The sequence below is a fragment of the Hyla sarda genome, chromosome 11 (assembly GCF_029499605.1).
Source record: "Hyla sarda isolate aHylSar1 chromosome 11, aHylSar1.hap1, whole genome shotgun sequence".
Taxonomy (NCBI): Eukaryota; Metazoa; Chordata; class Amphibia; order Anura; family Hylidae; genus Hyla; species Hyla sarda.
The window spans coordinates 22528495-22551029 of record NC_079199.1 but is presented as its reverse complement, the minus strand read 5'-3'; the positions used below and the strand labels follow the sequence as shown (position 1 = coordinate 22551029).

Below are 22535 nucleotides of genomic sequence, written 5' to 3'. Positions count from 1 at the left end.
CAGCAACCCCTGGAGTTACATGAATATAATAGCCCAAAGGTCTACGCCATTTGCCCATCTCTCATTAAAGACAACTAGAGTTGCGCCAATTGCGTAGTTTCCCTGCTTCGGCTGCTTTTGGCTTTCTCGACCACCTCCGGTAGCTGCAAACAGGCCGTAGGGGGCTCCAAAAAGCCAAATGAGGAGATGGGACAACCTTTATCTATGTATGATTCCTAAGGGATGTTCAATGGTTGCCTCGCCAGCTCTGCGGAGATCAGGTGGGGGGATACGCCTTGTTAATGCTTTTACTTGGTCACTGCTTGTTGACCAACAGAAAACCATAGCGCCACCTTGTGTCCAAATGAGCAAAGCTCTAAACAGTGGTCCCTCAACATACGATGGTAATTCGTTCCAAACGACCCATCGAATCCATCGTATGTTGAGGGATTCGTCCAATAGTAAAAGTACATTTATACTCGCCTGTCCACGCCGCTCCGGACCGTGTCCTCACCGCTCCCGATGGTCTCCCAGGGGCTCCCGATGCTGTCCCGCTGCTCCGGCGTCGTCTTCTGGATCCTCCGGTGTCCGGGCCTCGCTTTCTGGTGACGTTATTACGTTGCTACACCAGGACCGCGTGCGCACTGACGTAATAACGACGCCGGAAAGCAAGGCCCGGACCCTGGAGAAAATGCAAAAGACGCCAGAGGATTGCGAAGAGGACAAGTAGCAGCGGGGATAGGTAAGTGAACCTGTCCGGGATGCTTAAACTGCTATCCGACAGCAGCTTATGCATTTTGCGCTGTCGGTGAGCGGTTAATGCGATGACATATAAAAGCATCGTATGTCGATTTGATCATATGTCGGGACCATTACTGTAGATGTTTTCAGTAGCTGTCACTTCATCTGCCTTTCCTTAACCTACTGCCACATCTTCATAAGCCTGACTCAGACCATGAAGCTACTGACTCTGCGGAGGAATGTGGTCAAGCTGTCTCTGTACAGACACTTCACAAACACCCTTATCCTGGCTGTAGTAGGTATGTGTGTTCATCTATCTATTACTACATTTAGTTTAAGACCTTATCCAATTGTCTGGAACCACAGATAGAGCAAGAATCTGACTCTGTACCTGTAAAGCGAAGAAACACTTCTGGTAATAATTTGTGTCAACGTTTCAAAACATTTAAAGTGATGCTCCGGGAAAAAAATTTGAGAATTTTCAAATCGACGTGTGCCAGAAAGTTAAACCGATTTTGTAAATCACTTCTATTTTTAAAAATCTTAATCCTTCCAGTACTTATCAGCTGCTGTATGCTCCAGAGGAAGTTGTGTAGTTCTTTCCAGTCTGCCCACAGTGCTCTCTGCTGACACCTCTGTTTGTGTCAGGAACTGTTCAGAGTAGCAGCAAATCCCCATAGCAAACCTCTCCTGCTCTGGATAGTTCCTGACATGGACAGAGGTGTCAGCAGAGAGCACTGTGGTCAGACTGGAAAGAACTACACAACTTCCTCTGGTGCATACAGCAGCTGATAAGTACTGGAAGGATTAAGATTTTTAAATAGAAGTCATTTACAAATTTGTATAGCTTTCTGCCATCGGTTGATCTGAAATATTTTTTTCCCCTCCGGAGTACCCCATTTAATATGAGGTGTCCCTCTCATTTACAGAAACTTTTGACATATGTCAAATCTTGTTTTGTTGAAGGCTAAGTGTACAGCGCTGTGCTTTTCACTTACTGATTTCATGGATCAATGGGGGTCTAAACACATGGACCTCGGCCAAAACTTTGGACATGTCGGAAGTTTCTGCAAATTACAGGGAACACTTTAACATCATATCCTATGATTGGGATCTGCTATAACATTACGATAAATGGTCTTTCTTGTGCACAATGGTGGCTGTGTTGTAATTCTGGCCATATAATGCTGCATGGAAATTCAATGAAAGAGGTGCAGTGTGGGGTACTCCGGTGGCAAACTTTTTATTTATTATTTATTTTAAATGAACTGGTGCCGGAAAGTTAATCAGATTTGTAAATTACTTTTATTTAAAAATCTTAATCCTTTCAGTACTATTTAGCAGCTGTATGCTTCAGAGGAAATTCATTTCTTTTTGAATTTATTTTTTGTCTTGTCCACAGTGCTCTCTGCTGACACCTCTGTGCGTATCAGGAACTGTCCAGAGCAGCATAGGTTTGCTATGGGGATTTTCTCCTGCTATGGACAGTTCCTGATACGGGCAGCAGGTGTCAGCAGAGAGCACTGGACAAGACAAAAAAAGAAATTAAAAAAGAAAATAATTTCCTCTGTAGCATACAGCTGCTAATAAGTACTGGAAGGGTAAAGATTTTTTTAATAGAAGTCATTTACAAATCTGTTTAACTTTCTGGCACCAGTTGATTTAAAAAAATAAAAATAGTTTTTCACCAGAGTACTTACCCTTTTAAGTCAGTGTTTCCCATCCAGGGTGCCTCCAGCTGTTGCAGAACTACAACTCCCAGCATGCCCGGACAGCCGAAGGCTGTCCGGGCATGCTGGGTGTTGTAGTTTTGCAACAGCTGGAGGCACCCTGGATGGGAAATACTGGTTTAAGTAGTAAGGTGGTCTCCTTTTTATTATAAATTTATTAAATTGATTTATTTATTATAAATTTTAATGCATTTTAGAGAGGTTTAAAAAAAAAAAAAAAAAAAAATCATAAATACGGTAAATAAAAAACGATGGGGCAGAAATGTTTCACGTTATGAGTTCAAATCAGAAGTGATATAAAAGTTTTGTCATTTCTCTTGTAGCATCAATCATTTTTATTATCTGGACAACTATGAAGTTCCGATTCGTGGACTGTCAGTCGGTGAGTTTTCTTACTCCTTTATTAAAAAAAAAATATATATATATATATATATATATATATATATATATATATATATATATATATATATATATATATATATATATTTTAAATAAAAAAAACAAAAAAAACAAACCATAGTTTCAGTAGTAATATAGGACCGATCATCTTTCTCATGAAGAAGCAATACTAGAGGAGACCCCTATTGTTTTTCCCATGAATACATTGAATACTAGATGTAACTATTCTGACAGTACCCAGTCGCAGCCGAGCAAGGCTTCCTGCTTTCGTTTTAACACACGGAGACTAGGTAGACAACCCCTTTAAGTAGTATTAATCTTGAATTACACCTCCCTCGCTCCAGCCACTATTAAAGTGTACCTGTCCTAAAGACATATCAAAGTATTTATTTGGTTGGGGTCTGAGTGTTCAGACCCCGACCAATCACAAGAAGGAGCCAGGAAAAGTGCAAGCTTAGTGCGTTCCCTCCTGGCTTTGTGTCACGTGATCAGGATGGACTCTGTGGGATTGTCCTGGTCTCATAGACACATTGAGGAGAGGAGCACACAGCTGCATGCTTCTCTTTATTTCCGTCACCCTGCTTGTTTTCACGATCACTTGGGGAACCACATCACTTGTCATGCCCCACCCTCTTAATTCAAGTCTATGGGAGTGGCGTGATGGCCACCACACCCCCTCCCATAGACTAGCATTAAAGGGGGGGGATGTGACATCATGAGGGGGCGGAGCAGTGATGTCACGCGGGGGCGGGATGTCACGATCCTCCGTCCCCTGCATCGCCAGTTATCAGGCACGCAGTGATGCTCGCTCCGTGCACCAGATGACGGGTGCTGAAGGAGAGATCAGGGATAAGATTTCTAGGGGCAGAGTACCCCTTAAAAAAACTGTCATTTTTGACATGTCCTTTTTCTTTATTACTGATTTTTAATTTGGCACAGGAATAGCTTTCGCAGTGCCCGTTTGCCCGCCACCACCTATCACTATGCATTATAAGGCGTAGCTTGCGGCTCAATAGCTCCCTACTACAGTCCATGACTAATGTAATGTGATTTGTACAGCAGGAAGTGTTATGGTTATCACAGTCTGGAAACCTGATTTATGTATTTATATTTTTTTTGCTGGATAATGCCTTTTAAATGTTTTTCACAGTGTTCATTAGTTTTTGTCTCAGGGTGACGATCCTGTCCATATTCCCTATTTTCTTTGTTTTGTTTATTGAGCCCATATTTGAAATAAACCAGTATAGGTGATTTATCACTCATTCTAAATGTATTATTTTTTGGGAAAGTGCATCAAAAATGTTGTAGCCAAATTAACCCCAGCAAAAGGGGTTAATATTCATGTATGATCACAACTTAAAATGCAATCAAGAGTGAAATATATGTGACTGAAATAAGAGGAGACCCTCTGAATTACAGCTATGTAAGTCGGTGTATACTTGTGAACATACCTACCTGCTGTATTTTCATGAGTTGTGAGCGAATTTCGTTCCACTGTGAATGGAGATGGATAAAATTGAAAAGTATTGTATAACTTAGGATCACACCTAACGGATCCGCAGCGTATTTTGCCCTGCTGATCTGCTGGTGACCCTACCCATAGTGTGCCTCCAGCTGTTGCCAATTTACCCACCCCCTGCTTTGCCCCCTGGCCTGCTCGCAGTGGTAATCCGCTGCTTCAAGCTGCCGCATCGGGACCTGTGAGTCGCTGCACGCATGTGCAATGTACTCAGATGCCGCAGCTGCTCTCCATGTCTGAGTACACTGCAGGGCACTCGGCGACTTGCATGCCCCTGGGTGGCTGCTCGGAGCGGTGGATTGCCTATACGAGCAGGCCAGGGGGTTGGGGCTCACACACTTCTGCATCGGATTTCCAGTCACAGCTGGAGGCACACTATGGGTCGGGTTACCGGCGGAGCCGCAGTCTAAAATACACTGTGGATCCGTTATGTGTGACCCTTCCCTAAAGTTGTCATTTTTATTTCATATAATTTTCTTCCTCATTTTTTCATGCAGGATTGGCAGGAGCTTTGGGTGGATGATGCAATTTGGCGCCTGTTGTTCTCTATGATTTTGTTTGTCATTATGATCCTGTGGAGACCGTCTGCGAACAATCAGAGGTGTGTATTACAAAATAACCGATTGCCCAAAAGATTGGGGTTAGGGCTCGTACACTTCTGCGTCGGATTACCGGTCACAGATTCCATGACTGGAGTTAAAGGGGTACTCCACACGCCCCCTTCGTGACATCATGCTCCGTCCCCTTCGCGACGTCACGCTCCGCCCCCTCAATGCAAGTCTGTGGGAGGGGTATGATGGCCGTCACGCTCCCTCCCATAGACTTGCATTGTAGGAACTAAATGTTCCAAACGCTGGGGAGTGGAGTACCCCTTTAAGCATAGAAGAAATTATGGCGGGTCTGTCGGAAACCCGAAGGACCCCACTAAAAGTCAATAGACCATCCGCATTTGGTGGTCATCTTTTATGCCAAATTTCCTTATTCTAACAGAGTCTCTAATCCTTGGATTGCCCGGTTTGTAGAAGTTGGGATGTTTTATATATTTTTTTTCTATTGCACAGTGTTATGGGCTGTATAATAAACCTTATTACTGTTGTTTCCTTTCTTCAGGTTTGCCTTTTCACCACTTAATGAAGAAGATGAGGACGAAGACGATGAACAGAAAGAACCTATGTTAAAAGAGAGCTTTGGTATGGCACGCGTTTATTGCTGTTAAAGGGTACCTTTCATCAAAAAAACTTTTGATATATTATAGATTTAATGTATGCAGAATAACTTTCCAATAGCATGTTATAAAAAAAATGCTTCTTTCTATTTTATTTTCCACTTTGAAAAAATGACCACTAGGGGTCTCCCTACCAGTCCTCTTTTTATAGATTTCAGACTCATGTTGGAGTTCTAAATCTCAGACTGCAGTCGGGACACAGAGAAGCTCAGCACTTCTGCCTGCCAGGGAGCAGTGCTGAGCTTGTCAGTGTCCCGGCTGCAGTCTGAAATTTAGGACTCCAGCATGAGTCTGAAATCTTAATTTAAAAAAAAAAAAAAGCTTGCGGCCAGGACTGGTAGGGAGACCCCTAGTGGTCATTTTTTTCAAAGTGGAAAATTAAATGGAAAGAAGCTATTTATTTATTTAATAAAATGCTATTGGAAAGTTATTCTTTATAAATCAATCTATAATATATCAAAAGTTTTTTGATGGAATGTACCCTTTAAGCCTTGTGTACTTTGCTTTCATGACCAGGACAATAATGTTTTGAAACATACCTTACATCAGTGGTCTTCAACTTGCGGACCTCCAGATGTTGCAAAACTACAACTCCGGGCATGCTGGGAGTTGTAGTTTTGCAACATCTGGAGGTCCGCAGGTTGGAGACTACTGCCTTAGATGATTGATACACTATATAAAGGGGTACTCCGGCGCTAAGACATCTTATCCCCTATCCAAAGGATAGGGGATAAGATGCCTGATTGCGGGGGTCCCGCCGCCGCACCACGATATAATCAGCCCCCAGGGCTTCATCGCTCCAGGTCTGACTACTGGCATCACGGGACGGAGCGTAGTGACGTCTTGGCTCCGCCCTCGTTTGCCGTCACGCTCCGCCCCCTCAATGCCAGCCTATGGAGGGGGCGTTACAAACCAGTCAAGAAAGGGCAGTGGAGCAAGGGGATGACTCTACCCTAAAAATAATTTTGCAGCAGTCTTCGTTTGGAGGTCAACCTACTTCTATCTAATGTTCACAGCCGCCTTTAGTCAACACAAGGAAAAGTCTTGAGCTAAATATGACTGATTTATTTATTTTTTCCAACAGAGGGGATGAAGATGAGAAGTTCAAAGCCAGAAACTAACGGAAATGCAAAAGTAACAAAAGCTGTAAGTATAAATCACACCAGATTGTTCTTCTGGCGACTGTTGGGTCGAAAGAAACCATTTCCGAATGGAGATATTCCGGTGCAGCAGCCTCCTATTGTTTTCAAAGTCTTTCTGCTACACTGTGCACATTTCTGAATTTCTGTGGCAATTCAAATTACAGGTACGTTCAAAGAAATGTTCATGTTTAGGCAGAATCTGCTCAAATATCCATTGCTGTCTATGGAGACGGTGCGGTCCTAGCACCAACTTAATTCGGAGATTCCGTCAGCTGTGAGCACAAACTGATTCCATAGTGTGAACGTAGCCTTAGGAACCTAAGTGGAAAAAAGTTTTATAGTGTCCCTGTCATATAAAACTTTTGGCTTGTAAAAAGTTTTGATCAGTCGGGGTCTGTGTGTTGAGACCCCCACCGATCTGTACATATAGCTGGGTGAAGCATGTGGTAGCAGGCTTCATTCCCTGTCTAGCCGCAATTTACGTCCAGTTGCAGGAGACTGCCCCATAGACCAGTCCTTTCCCAAACAGTGCGTCTCCAGCTGTTGCAAAACTACAACTCCCAGCATGCCCGGACAGCCATGGCTGTCCGGGCATGCTGGGAGTAGTAGTTTTGCAACAGCTGAAGGTGCACTGTTTGGGAAAATTCTGCCATAGACCCATAATGGAGCCGTCTTCTGCAACTGGACAAAAAATGGCAGCCAGGTGGCGAGTGAAGACCACGCGCTTTTCCTATCTATATCTAGTCTGTGGTAGAGGTATTTTATCCCTGAAACGCATCACTGATGAATTTGTATGCTGATTTTCCTTAAAGGGGCACTCCCCTGGAAACTTTTATTTTTATTTTTTTTCCAACTGGTGCCAGAAAGTTAAACAGATTTGTAAATTACTTCTATTAAAAAAAATCTTAATCCTTCCAGTATTTATCAGCTGCTGTATGCTCCACAGGAATTTATTTTCGTTTTGAATTTATTTTCTGTCTGACCACAGTGCTCTCTGCTGACACCTCCGTCCATGTCAGGAACTGTCCAGAGCAGGATAGGTTTGCTATGAGGATTTACTTGTACTCTGGGCAGTTCCTAAAATGGACAGAGGTGTCAGCAGAGAGCACTGTGGTCAGACAGAAAGGAAATTCAAAAAGTAAAGAATTTCCTCTGTAATATACAGTAGCTAATAAGTACTAGAAGGATTAAGATTTTTAAATAGAAGTAGAACTGGCACCAGTTGATTTTTATTTATTTATTTTTTTTCAGGGGAGTACCCCTTTAAAAAAAAAGCTGGTATGGTGGAACTTGAGGGGCCGTACAAACTCCTCAAACCTTGTCCTTGTAGACTTACTTTAGGCACCAGGGCACAGAATCTAAACTGTGTAAAAATATCTTTATATTTTATATATCAACAATTACCCCTTCACTGGAAACTGGTTCTAAACAGCCTCATACCACATCCATTATCCCTTCTCCATCAGATCGTACAGTAGGCACTAAACATTTCGTTAGGCAGCGCTATCCTTGACGTCTACCAAAATGCTGGTGATGTCCATCAGGCCGCCGCCCAAGGTCTGGCTAAAGCAACTGAACTAAATATTTCGGAAGAGCGTGTTTGTATGTGTGTATATATACTGTATTTATCGGCGTATGACACGCACCTTTTAGGCAAAAATTTTTAGCCTAAAGTCTACCTGCGTGTTATACGCCGTTAAGCTGCTGCAGTTCAATGATTTAAAGCGGGCGCTTTAAATCGATGAACTGCAGCGGCTTTGCAGGTGCAGACACCGCCAGCGCTGCCGGCTTCTCTGCCCCTGCCTGTCCTGGGGTCTAGAGCCCTGCTGCCGACCCTTCTCTCCCCCTGGCTATCGGCAATGGGGCAGCGGCGCCGATAGCCAGGGGGAGAGAAGGGGCAGTGGCACCCATTGCCGGCGCCGCTGCCCCGTTGCCTCCCCCATCCCCGGTTGCATAATTACCTGTTGCCGGGGTCAGGTCTTCGCTGCTTCAGGCCTCCGGTGTGCGTCCCATGCGTCGTTGCTATGCACTGCACGGCGCAATGAGTGACATAATTACGTCGCGCCGTGCAGCACATAGCAACGACGCATGGGACGCACACCGGAGGCCTGAAGCAGCGAGGCCCCGACCCCGGCAACAGGTAATTATGCAACCGGGGATGGGGGAGGCAACGGGGCAGCGGCGCCGGCAATGGGTGCCACTGCCCCTTCTCTCCCCCTGGCTATCGGCGCCGCTGCCCCATTGCCGGCGCCGCTTCTCTCCCCCTGGCTATGGGCGCCGGCACCGATAGTCAGGGGGAGAGAACAGGCAGCGGCGCCGATAGCCAGGGGGAGAGAAGCGGAGGCAGCAGGGCTCTAGATCCCAGGACAGGCAGGGGCAGAGAAGCCGGCAGCGACTGTCTCTCTCCCCCTGCCTTTCCTGGGGGTGTATCGGGGTATACGCATGCGCACACACACGCACCCTCATTTTACCAAGGATATTTGGGTAAAAAACTTTTTTTACCCAAATATCCTTGGTAAAATGAAGGTGCGTGGTATATCCCGATAAATACGGTAATATGTTTCCCCCCTACACACACACACACACATATATATTATATACACACACATATATATTATATACACACACATATATATTATATACACACACATATATACACACACATATATACACACACATATATACACACACATATATACACACACATATATACACACACATATATACACACACATATATACACACACATATATACACACACATATATACACACACATATATACACATATATACACACACGTATATACACGTATATATACATATATATACATATATATATACATATATACACACACACACACTTCCTGCCATAAAGGATGGGCCTCAGGTGTGAGACCACATTACCCAGGGTTCTGCCTACAGTGAATGTGATTGGGGAAGAGAATAAGATATGCGAGGCTTCCTTCAGTCATGACATCGGAGCGTTTCATACCGTTTTGCAAAATAAAATTTCACCTAATCAATTTTCTATAGGAGGAAGACTTGAAGTGGGTAGAAGAGAACATTCCTTCATCGGTTACGGATGTGTGAGTATTTCCAGCTTATGATATGCAAAGAATTATGTTTCTAGCTTTGCCCCCTAAAATCCAGTACAACAAAATGATGTATTGACCCGTTTATGTAATTTCTATAACTTGATAGATCAGTGCTTTTCAACCAGGGTGCCTCCAGCTGTTGCAAAACTACAACTCCCAACATGCTCGGACAGACGTTGGCTGTCGGACATGCTGGGTGATGTAGTTTTGCAACAGTTGGAGGCACCCTGGTTGAAAAGCATTCACGAATTGTGGGACATTTCTGGCTTGGATTTCTGAAAACTTAATTATGTTCATTTTAAAAGGGGTATTCTGGGGAAATAAAACTTATCCCCTATCTAACTGATGGGGCCTGGCTACTCACCTGTCCTCGGGACGCTCCGCCCCCCAATCTCAGGGACTGCCCACTCGGCAAGTCGCTGGCTAAGCGGAGACCCCAGTTTAGCCAGTGATTTGCTGAGCGGGCTGGCCCTGAAGGCAGTCTCCGAAGGTGGGGGCAGGAGCGTGCAGGACCCACCAAGCAGGACCCACCAAGTTGATTGTTTGTGGACCTGAGGAAGGCGCGTGCCAGCACCGAAATCCGAAATGCGTTTTCCAAAATCTCTTATTACAATAAAAATCGTTCTGTGCTACCGTGGCATTTTGAGTCCCGTCCTTACTAGCAGAAGCGCTCCACCCTTTTCCCCTTTTTTCTTTCCGTTCACTCTGCATCCACATTTCCGTACCCTTGGGGATACGGACAAGGGAAAGTGAGCTGCACACTGCACGTATCCCCACCCACCCCACATCCCCCACAGGGTCTTGCTTGCTCTGTTGGACAACCCCAGCGGATCAGTGCGATACCAAAGACGAGGTGGTGGGTCTTGTCCATTTTTTCCCCGCTTTACCACATCAGAGAGCGCCCCTCTTTTACTTTCTGCCTTTGCACGACATGGACAGAGGTGTCAGCAGAGAGCACTGTGGTCAGACAAAAAAGAAATTCAAAAAGAAAAGAACTTCCTGTGGAGCATACAGCAGCTAAGTACTGGAAGGATTAAGATTTTTAAATAAAAGTAAATTACAAATTTACAATTTACTTTTCACTTTTCCTGACACCGGTTGATTTAAAAAATAAAAAATAAAAAGTTTTCCACTGGAGTACCCCTTTTAAGGCATTGACCACTTTTCTCTATAAAGCCTACCTAGTTCTTGGAGACTTTAACATTGTATTGCTTTTCTTATAATGTCCTTTTCCTGCAGTATATAAAAGAGCTTTTTTGTCCCTGGGGGAAATGAAGCGGATAGTTATGTGGACGTGTGCCAGTAGAAATCCAATCTAATTTCTTTTGAATGACTGTTTTGTTCTTTACTTGCAGGGCTCTCCCCACGTTATTGGATTCTGATGAGGTCAGTATCTTCCATTTTATATTTGCGGCTACAAAAGCAGAACTCGTGACAGTCATGTGCTCGGTGTTAGGGTGTCATCTGGCACTTACTAGTAGTGAACAGAAACTAACATGTAACTTATGCCATAGAGAGGTTTATAGAGATTGAGAGAGATATTACACAATCAAGCTCAATAGCAATAACTAAAATTTAGTTAACTTAACCCCTTTAGAACACAGCTCATTTTTGCCTTGAGGACACAGCCAATTTTAATTTTTGTGTTTTTGGTTTTCCTCGAGACAAAACATCCACCAGCCATACAAGGTCTTTTTTTTTTGCGCAGCCAATAGAAATAGTTTACATTAAATTAAAAAAATCATAATAAAAAAAAATAAACACAAATTTTGGGACTTTTTTTTTTTTTTACACTGTACACTTTACAGAAAACTGAAATGTTCACCTTCAGGTCAATAAGATTGTAAAAAAAATGCTTTTTCCCTAAAATGATAAAATTGGGGGATATTTCAATTTTTTTAATAGGGATTTTTTAAATTTGTTTTTAAAAACTTTTTCTTATTACAATTTAAGTCCCCACAGAGGCCTATCAATAGCAATCTTTTAATTGCGGTTACTGTTCAGTGCTATGCAATGGCATTGCACTGATCACTAATATCGGCAATCTGCTTGTACAGCCTGCCTAGGAGAGCGGCATGGAGCAGGTGAGAAGACCTCCGGCCGCCATCTTAACTCATCGGACTCCCGCAATCATGCTGCTGGTGGTCCCATGAGTCCCCCCACAGCTATATTTTCATGTTTTAGATGCCATTATGAGCACCAATCATGGCATCTAAAGGGACAATGAGACATCTGTATTATTACTCATGTCCACCATCAGCTTTGAAGTCCGGCTGGGGATGCACACACTGTCTACGTCTTAATGCTTCAGTGCGTATATGTACACCCTGGTGTATTAAAGAGAACCTGTCATCAATCCATCTTTTCTAAACTAACTCAGATTATATTCCCTAACTACTCCTAACACCCCTTCTGCCCTTAAAAATTGTTTACGAGTCTTAAAAAGCTGTGTATCATACCTTTCCCCTTGCTCACATTGTGTGAGCTCCCGGCAGGATAAAGTGGGCGTTCCCCAGCAGGTGCGATATCACTGAAGCCTGCGAAAGTATGCGTCTCGCCATGCCCCGCATGCACTTCCTGAGTTTGGTCTCCTGCCAGGCTGAGAGGAGACCAAACTAACTGTTTGACTTGGGCAGGGAACAGAACAGAGCCACCTAGTGGCCATTTTTTCAATCACATTTAGAAAAATATATAAAGGTTGAGAATTAGAACAGCAAGTAAATAGCAAAGTGTCTTATAATCACATAAGGAACAATATATAAAAAGTTTAGTTTGGTGACAGGTTCTCTTTAAGTCCCGGGCGCCAGTTACGTCATGTGTTAAAGATTTTAAAATTTGCAAAAAAAAATGGCTAAATATTAAGTGTATTCTTTTTTTTTTTTTTTTCCCCCCCAGGAGAGGATGATCACGCATTTTGAAAGGTCTAAGATGGAATGAAGAAACAGGATGAAGTCTTAAGAAGCAACAGACGAGATACAGGACGGGGCAGCATACTGGAGATCAGAGTAGCTGCCCTCGCTTTGAAGGTTGAAGGAAAAGTATCCTGCGAAGACTTCCCTTGGAACTAATCCTTTACCTTTCAAATCCCGATTATTTTAACACTGTCAAAGTGTTCGCCCAACGATAACATTGTTCTGTCCAAAGCAGGAAGCCTGGAGCCAGAAACAAAAGGTTTTTACCTGAAATCGGTCAATCTTGCCTAGTGAAAAAAATCATATAAAACTCCGGTGTGGACAAAAGTGATTTCTGCTGAACTGGAACCAGACAAGTCTTTACAGAACTTGCACTTTACTTAACATGTATTTTGGGTTTAATTTAAAAGAGGAAGGAAAAAAAAAAAAACGTTCTCAGAGACTTGCCGCATCTTTGTATTGAGGTGGCCAGCCGGGTGAATGTTTGTGGGATATTTTGGGGGGTTAATTCTGTTTACAAAACTCTTGCTTACAGTTTTTAGTTTCAGGGTGTATGCACGTGTACAGTATCCTGCGCATATTTGATTCTGCAGATTTGAAGCCGTGTCAAATCTGAAGCATCAAATATGCGTAAGTTACGGTACGTGTGAATAAACCCTTAGGAGTAGGGTCACACATGATGTATTTTGCTGCGTATTTTCCTTCCCATTGAATTCAATGGGTAACAAAATACGGCACACGTGACCCTATACTTATTGTGTCCCTCCCCCCCCCTCCCAGCATCCAAAGAATCCCTGTGATCCTTACATCTGAGCATTTAATGGGACTTAACTTGTGCATGAACTTATAATGCAACTCAGCAGGGTACGGTAACATGGGTTAAGAGGGGAAAAAAAAAAAAAACAGGCCAATGTGATAGGATTTGGTTACTTTGGGTACTGGTTTTATGGACAGATAAAGTGGCCTTGTTACCCATAAGAAACAATTATCCATAACTATAACTTTTTATTTTCTGGTGCAGTTTAGAAAATTTACTGGGTGATTTTTATTTTTTTACTTTATTTTTTTTTATATATTTTTATTTTTTTGCTTTTGACATGTCAGAAGTTTTGATCAATGAGCCAAAAGGCTGTCCGGGCATGCTGGGAGTTGTAGTTTAGCAACAGCTGGAGGCACAAAGCTTGGGAAAAACTGGTCTAGTGATGGAGACATCAACCGATCTAAACTTTTGAACTGTTACTATGACATGTTAAAAATAATAGTTTCCTTTTAAAGGGTCTACTCCTGGATACTGAACTCATCAGACACTTATCCCTTATCTACAGGATAAAAGATAAGTGGGTGATCGCAGGGGGTCTAACTGTTGGGACCCCCTGCAATGTTTTGTATGGGGCCCTCGGCTACTTTACTGTCCCCCTCCTTTATTGGAAGATGCAGCGATGTCCCGCCTCAACTGATGATTGGCTCAGCAGACCGTCACTCACTCTTGTCCAGGAAGGTGGGGGCGGGCAAGCATGGAGGACAGGTAAGTAGCTGGGGCCCCGTACAGGAGATGGAAGGGGGTCCCAGGTGACGTACTTCCCATGATCAGACACTTATCTCCTATCCTGTAGATAGAGGATAAGTGTCTGATAAGTTCAGTTCCCTGGAGTAACCCTTTTAAGGGCAACTTTGATTTAAAAAAACAAACTTTAAAACTGGGTTCATACCACATTTTTACAGTACAGTTCCTTTATCAGGTTTTTGATAAAAAAATAAAAAAAAAATAAAAAAAAATCCTCAAAACCTGACTAAAACTGTTTCAAAAGTTATGTACAAATTTTAATCCGTTTACGGTTTGAAAAATGATGTCTGGTTGCATCCATTTATTAAAAGGAAAAAAGTATACATTTTTAACTTTTCACTCCATTATGAATAAAGTTTCACTTGTTTGATTGAAATTCCAAGAAAAAAAAAAACTGTGCAAAGTCAAAAACCGTAAGGTAAAAACCGGATGGAACCGTATGCACATACGGTTCTCATTGACTCCCATGTTAAAATAAAATGTAAAAAAATAAATAAAATTATACGGTTTTTCACCCGGACTAAAAACTGTGGTAGGCTGCGGTTTTGGGTACGGGAAAAAAAAACCTGATAAAACCGTATAGGATGCAAAACGGACACAACCTGATGAATCTTTTGGCATACGGCTTTCAATGAAAAGTCAATGTGTACGGTTTTTAATACGGTTCCGTACGTTTTTCAAATCGACAACGTATACGGGAACTGTATTGCAAAAACGTGGTGTGAACCCAGCCTAACAGTTCTAAAGTTTTGATTGGTGGAGTACCCCTTTTAAGTTGCTATGAGCAAAAAATCTATTTTGTTTTGAGTGTGTCCTGAACGAAGAGGATTGTTACGTGCAAAAGAAAAGGTGTCTGCGCTACAGGATGGACCGTGTGTCACAAAGCACATTTTAGGCTTCCGCACCTAGGCCCCACGCCTGTGACACTGCACTTACTGAGATACTGTGTTTGAATTTTTTTGTTACAGTGGTTTAAATAGCACTCAATTTTCATCCTTACCAACAGTGAAAGGAAACATGCCGCCATCATAGCTTTGAATAAGTCGGGTGTCACAATGGTTTACAGGCACATCATACACTGGAGTCCACAAACTCTAAGATGCCAAGAGAGACGTTTGGTTTGTGCAGTGGGTTTTAAGCGGGCCTACAGAGTCAAACGCTTTCCACACAGATCTTGGACATTTCTGTCATATGCGGTTTTCATCAATATGTTTGTGCTTTTTGGCCCTCATTTACTTAGAAAATCGGGTTGTAAGTCTATGTTGCTTTCTTACCCGACTGCTTTTTTCCCCTGGTATTTATTATTATGTCGCATCCTGTTTGTCGCGCGTCGGTTTTGTAGGTTTTGGTTTCCAACTCCTCTGAGTTGTCGGGAAAAAAAATCCACAACAATTCAACAAATTCGGGTTGGAAACCTTTATAAATACGTGGGAAAGCTCAGAAATGTCGGGTTACGCCCCTTTTTCGGGTTTGGGAGAATCCACAGCGGGTCCGTCGGGAAAAAAATGTTGCATCGTGTTGCAGACTGGCGCACGATGTCTGCGACATAAAAAAACCAACAAAACAAGTCGGGTTTAGAATAGTAAATGAGGGCCATTGTCTTTTTATTATTAATATAAAATAATTTAAACATGTACGTTTTGCGTTGGTCTTTTATTGTCTATAATTTTTCTGACTTATACATTTTAGAGTTTTTGTTTTGTGTCTTTTCTGTGTTCCTCAATCTTTTAATTATTTTTTTTTGTTTTGGTTTTGTCCGTGCTGCTAAACAGCAAAACTTTACATTGATCCCTCAATATTAATTGGTTCCAGGATGACCATTGTATGTTGAGACCATAACTCTTTGGAAACCTGGTAATTGGTTCTGGAGCCCCCAAAAACAGGAGAAAGCGAGGATTAAAGAAGTAACGTATTTTTTGCCGTATAAGACGTGCTTTTTCTTCCCCAACACTGGGGGGGGAAAAGTTGGTGCGTCTTAGACGGCGAATTCGCACCTATCGCCGCGGCCAATCGCGGTGATGCCCTGTAATTAACCCTTCAGACGCGGCGATCAAAGCTGACTGCCGCGTCTGAAGCAAAAGTGACACTAACCCGGCTGCTCAGTCGGGCTGTTTGGGATCACTGCGGCGTCCCGAACAGCTTACAGGACACCGGGAGGGACCTTACCTGCCGCCTCTGTGTCTGCTCCGTGCCGGGATCCCCTGCATGGCGGCACTCTCCTTCGACGTCATTACGTCGTCGCGCACACCGTCCCGTCATCCAATAGGAGCGGCGTGCGTAGCGACGTGATGACTGCGACGGAGAGTGTGGATCCCGGGGAAGAAGACGTCCGGAGCAACGGCGGTGGAGCGACATCCAGGGCAGCGGTAACTGGTCCGGAGCGCGGGACACGTGAGTGTTACCTCCTATCCAGTGGTCTTCAACCTGTGGACCTCCAGATGTTGCAAAACTACAACTCCCAGCATGCCTGGACAGCTGTTGGCTGTCCGGGCATGCTGGGAGTTGTAGTTTTGCAACATCTGGAGGTCTGCAGGTTGAAGATCACTGTTGGGTTCAGAATCTTTTTTTTTTTTCTAGGTTTTGCACCTTTAAAATTGGGTGCGTCTTATATGCTGGTGCGTCTTATAGGGCGAAAAATACGGTAGATAACAAATACAGATAAAGCAAGTCCTTACATATAAGGATCTGCTGGGAGCTGTAATCACTGTCTATGTTGACGACAGGAGCTTCTTCAGGGTCCTGTACAGTACAGTGTCCTCAAAAAGTAACATGGAGCCGCCCTCACCTGGTGTCCAAAGGAGCAGCTAACCCTGGGACAGGTAAAGATTACAGAACATGTAATACCTCCCTGTACTGTAGGGGGTGCTAATAGCCAGCCAGCCAGCCAGGCAGTGCATGCACTTCAGTAATACAGGTGTTTTACCAGTGAAATGCCCATTCTGATTGGTCGGTTCTTCCAGTCATTGACATGTATCACAGATCTGGACTATCTATAGCGTATGTTCTGTAGGGTTACAATGGTCCAGAAAAGACCGAAAATATTGTAACCTGAGGCCATTGTATTCCACAGGTTGGAACAATTTCAGCGATACCAAATTTATATAGCATTTGTTTTACTAAACTGTCACTTAACAAAACTTTTGAATGTCTCTGAGACTTGTCAAAAGTTTTGATCAGTCAGGGTCTGGGTGTTCAGCCCCCCCCCCCCCCCCCCTCCCTCCCATAGACTTGCATAGCATGGGCGGGGGGTGACGTCACGATACTCCGGCCCCGTGGTCGCCACCCGGCTGTTTGTGAGCTGGCACCGCGGTGTGCAGCTCAAACAGGTGGGTGGCGAATACAAGATTGTGGGGGTCCCCCGCGGTGAGACATCTTATCCCCCTATCCTTTGGATAGGGGATAAGATGTCTCAGGGCCGGAGTACTCCTTTAAAGGAGATCTCCGGCGATGATAAACTAAAAAAACAACTTCTCCCCTAGCTTACAGGATAGGGGATAAGTAAATGATCCCCATGATGACGGGGGCGAGACCAAGCGCTCAGTGCGGAGCACGGAAAACAGCCGGCACGTGCTCCATTAAAGGGGTATTCCGGCTATAGACATACCTTTCCAAAGGATAGAGGATAAGATGTCTGATCACGGGGGGCCCACCTCTGGGATCCCCCACGATCTTTGTGCAGCCCCCGCATTCTATGCCAGACTGCTGCTCCAGTCCCGGAAACCTCTGCGTTTCCGGGATTGGGGATGTGACTTGGTGCCGCGTGGCGTTACGAGGGGGCGTGGATAGGGGTAAATATGTCTATGGCCGGAATATCCCTTTTAATTTCTGTTGTAGCGCCGAAAGGACCCGAGTACAGCTCTAGGACATCGGTGCTCCCATAGATATGAATGAAGTGTGTGCCCTCTACTGGTAGACTACACACGCCCCTCCCTAAGTGCCATATCCAGTCCCGGTGATCATGGGGTGGCCCCAGCGGTCAGACCCCCCCCCCCCCCCAAAATCAGCTATCCCTGATCCTGTGGATAGGGGACAAGGAAATGTTCGCCGGCGTACTCCTTTTAACTGAGAAATCTGAAGTAGCACAAGAACATCATACAAATAGCATCATAAATAATTGATGACTTTAAGAGCCGATGAGCTTCCATTAATGAGACTAGAGATGAGCGAATTTACAGTAAATTCAATTCGTCACAAACTTCTCGGCTCGGCAGTTGATGCCTTTTCCTGCATAAATTAGTTCAGTTTTCAGGTGCTCCCGTGGGCTGGAAAAGGTGGATACAGTCCTAGGAGACTCTTTCCTAGGACTGTATCCACCTTTTCCAGCCCACCGGAGCACCTGAAGGCTGAACTAATTTACGCAGGAAAAGTCATCAACTGCCGAGCCGAGAAGTTCGTGACGAATCGAATTTACTGTAAGTTCGATCATTTCTAAATGAGATGTAACGCTTCAATGTTTTCCCTTGAGATACTGTATACACCTGACTGAGCATTCAGAGCAGAGCTGTAATAGTCTATTAGTGTTGAGCGCGAATATTCGCAATTCGAATATTTATTGCAATTTTTGCATATTCGCGAATATAACGCTATATGTTTGTAATTACGAATATTCCTAATAGTTTTTTCCCCCCACAGAACACATCAGTGATCTCATCCTTCCCTACATCCAGCTCCTATACTATTTACTGTACTAGACAGGAGAGTGAATATTTGCGAATATCGTCACAAAAATTAGATAGGTAGATAGTGACGATATTTGTGAATATGACGTGACAATATTCAAAATGAAAAATGTCCTAGACCCATTATCACTTCTGTATAGACCAAAGACAAGAATTAGGAGATAGATGGATAGAGAGATATGAGATAGTTATCCGCAAGCGCAAATAACCGCAACTATGCAAATTTCGCGAATATAGGACAAATATTCATCCATATATTAGCTAAATATCGCAAATTCGAATACGGCCTATGCTGCTCATTAGAGATGAGTGAACTTACAGTAAATTCGATTCGTCACGAACTTCTCGACTCGGCAGTTGATGACTTTTCCTGCATAAATTAGTTCAGCTTTCAGGTGCTCCCGTGGGCTGGAAAAGGTGGATACAGTCCTAGGATACAAAGGGAAAAAATTTTTTCTAACATTGGTGCCGTAGGTATGTAATGAGCTTGGTCCTGGTACTGTATGTAACAGACATGGTTCTGATAGTGAGCAAGGTCCTGATACTGTATATCAGTGGTCTCCAACCTGCGGACCTCCAGATGTTGCAAAACTACAACTCCCAGCATGCCCGGACAGCCGTTAGCTGTCCGGGCATGCTGGGGGTTGTAGTTTTGCAACATCTGGAGGTCCGCAGGTTGGAGACCACTGCTGTATATAATGAGCGTGGTTCTGATCATGTATGTAATTAAGGTTGGTTCTGATACTCTATATGTAATGACAGGGTCTGGGCACGGGGGAGTACTGGGCAGAGGAAGGGGCAAATGCTAGGCAGAGTGGGATGAGAATGCTCAGCAGGGGGGAGTACTGGGAAGGGGTAATGGTAAGGAGAAGGTGAAGTGCTGGGTCAGAAAACGGGGTGAGATTGCTCGGGGGGGATGTATTCTGGTTCAAGGGAGTGTGGTTCTGATACTGTTGGTAATGAGTGTGGTTCTGATAATGCCTGATGAAGCTGGTTATCCAGCGAAACGCGTTGCATGCCGGGTAAAAGAAATCCGTTTATACCTCTCAAGTCTTGTGCGCCAGCTCTATCCTGTGCTTTCCTGGAGGGATCTGTTTTTTTGCTTCACCTTGTGTTGCCAGGAGCGGCTGCCGAGTCTCACCCTTCCAGGGTTTTATGCCTACACCATTGTTGTACTTGGTCTCAGTACAACCAACATCGGTGAGCAAGTTTGCTTATAGCCCATTTTTTTATTATCTTACGATATCACACTAGGAGCGCTGTCTCCCTTTGTCTATAGTTGGTTCTGATAATGAACAGAGTACTGATACTGTACGTAAGAAGCATGGTTCTGATACCATACGTGAGTGTAGTTCTAATACTGTTGGTAAGGAGTGGTTCTGATACTGTACGTAAGAAGCATGGTTCTGATACCATACGTGAGTGTAGTTCTAATACTGTTGGTAAGGAGTGGTTCTGATACCATACGTGAGTCTAGTTCTAATACTGTTGGTAAGGAGTGGTTCTGATACTGTACGTAAGAAGCATGGTTCTGATACCATACGTGAGTGTAGTTCTAATACTGTTGGTAAGGAGTGGTTCTGATACTGTACGTAAGAAGCATGGTTCTGATACCATACATGAGTGTAGTTCTAATACTGTTGGTAAGGAGTGGTTCTGATACCATACGTGAGTCTAGTTCTAATACTGTTGGTAAGGAGTGGTTCTGATACTGTATGTAAGAAGCATGGTTCTGATACCATACGTGAGTGTAGTTCTAATACTGTTGGTAAGGAGTGGTTCTGATACCATACGTGAGTGTAGTTCTAATACTGTTGGTAAGGAGTGGTTCTGATACTGTATGTAAGAAGCATGGTTCTGATACCATACATGAGTGTAGTTCTAATACTGTTGGTAAGGAGTGGTTCTGATACTGTATGTAAGAAGCATGGTTCTGATACCATACGTGAGTGTAGTTCTAATACTGTTGGTAAGGAGTGGTTCTGATACTGTACGTAAGAAGCATGGTTCTGATACCATACATGAGTGTAGTTCTAATACTGTTGGTAAGGAGTGGTTCTGATACTGTACGTAAGAAGCATGGTTCTGATACCATACATGAGTGTAGTTCTAATACTGTTGGTAAGGAGTGGTTCTGATACTGTATGTAAGAAGCATGGTTCTGATAATGAACAGGGTACTGATACTGTATATAATGAGCGTGTTTCTGATACTGTATGTAACAAGTGTTGTTGTGATACTACATGTAATGACAGGGGCTGAACATGGGGCAATACTGGGCAGAGGAAGGGGGAATGCTGGGCAGAGTGGGGTGAGAGTGCTTGGCAGAGGGGAGTACTGGGAAGGGCGAGGAGTGAGGACTGGGTAGGGGGAGGGGGAAGTGCTGGGCAGAGAATAGGGTGAGTTATGAGTACAAGGGAGTGTGGTTCTGATACTGTACGTAATAAACATGGTTCTGATACCTTATGTAAGGAGCATAATTCTGATATTATATGTACTGAGGATGTTTGTGATACTGTATGTAATGAGCGACTACAACTCTCATCATACCTTTCCAGCTGAAGCCTGTCAGGACATTGCAGTTTTGTAACAGCTGGAGTGCTGCAGGTTGTAGATCAAGGCTGTTGGAGCATGCTGGGAGTTGTAGTTTTTGCAACAGATTAAGAGCCACAGGATCAATATCACGGCTGTCAGGGCATGCTGGGAGTTGTAGTTTTTCAGTATCAATATCACGGCTGTCAGGGCAAGCTGGGAGTTGTAGTTTTTTAGAGTCAATATCACGGCTGTCAGGGCATGCTGGGAGTTGTAGTTTTGCAATAGCTAGAGATCCGTGGTGGACACCACAATGACTATTATGGGATCTCCCCCCAGCCCGTCTCTCAGGTGCCGCACACAACACTTCTTTGGCCGGTGACGGCTCCTCCCATTGGGCTTTGTACGGCTGGTGAAGGGGCTGAGCGGCCTCCCTATAGGCGTGGCTGCCAGCACTTGGGCGTGGCCTGACACCCGGAAGCAGCCGCCGTTTCCTCTGTACCGGGGAAGGCCTTCCTCGCCGGTCGCGGTAACGTTTCTTCGCCCTCCAGTCATACACAGCCGCCCGGGCTGGCAGTCCAGGCGAGGGCGCCATCTGGCGGGTCGCTAGGCCGCTGCAGTCATGCATGACGCCTTTGAGCAGGTGCTGATCCTGGAGAAGCTGCCGCTGCAGATAGAGTGCCTGGCAGCCTGGGGTAAGTGCTGGGGCAGGGGGGTGAGTGCCTGGCAGCCTGAGGTGAGTGCTGGGGCAGGGGGGTGAGTGCCTGGCAGCCTGGGGTAAGTGCTGGGGCAGGGGGGTGAGTGCCTGGCAGCCTGAGGTGAGTGCTGGGGCAGGGGGGTGAGTGCCTGGCAGCCTGGGGTAAGTGCTGGGGCAGGGGGGGTGAGTGCCTGGCAGCCTGGGGTAAGTGCTGGGGCAGGGGGGTGAGTGCCTGGCAGCCTGGGGTAAGTGCTGGGGCAGGGGGGTGAGTGCCTGGCAGCCTGGGGTAAGTGCTGGGGCAGGGGGGTGGTGCCTGGCAGC

General features: G+C 44.5%; 2 protein-coding genes across 5 annotated transcripts in view; both read left to right on the top strand.

The window, feature by feature from the left end:
• Positions 1-14809, top strand: part of TMEM87A (transmembrane protein 87A) — a 37579-nt gene extending 22770 nt beyond the window's left edge. For both annotated transcript variants that reach the window (XM_056547197.1, XM_056547198.1), the window contains exons 13-20: positions 913-1019; positions 2774-2832; positions 4866-4969; positions 5479-5558; positions 6678-6739; positions 9769-9821; positions 11186-11216; positions 12726-14809. In XM_056547197.1, coding sequence (XP_056403172.1) covers positions 913-1019; positions 2774-2832; positions 4866-4969; positions 5479-5558; positions 6678-6739; positions 9769-9821; positions 11186-11216; positions 12726-12767 — 538 coding nt within the window. In that variant the 3' untranslated portion in view covers positions 12768-14809. The remainder of the gene's footprint in view (positions 1-912; positions 1020-2773; positions 2833-4865; positions 4970-5478; positions 5559-6677; positions 6740-9768; positions 9822-11185; positions 11217-12725) is intronic.
• Positions 14810-21984: 7175 nt separating this feature from the next.
• Positions 21985-22535, top strand: part of VPS39 (VPS39 subunit of HOPS complex) — a 44926-nt gene continuing 44375 nt past the window's right edge. For all 3 annotated transcript variants that reach the window (XR_008848647.1, XM_056545149.1, XM_056545148.1), the window contains exon 1: positions 21985-22212. Coding sequence is in view for 2 of the 3 variants with exons in the window: in XM_056545149.1 (XP_056401124.1) it covers positions 22140-22212 (73 nt within the window). In the remaining variant the exon portion in view is untranslated. The remainder of the gene's footprint in view (positions 22213-22535) is intronic.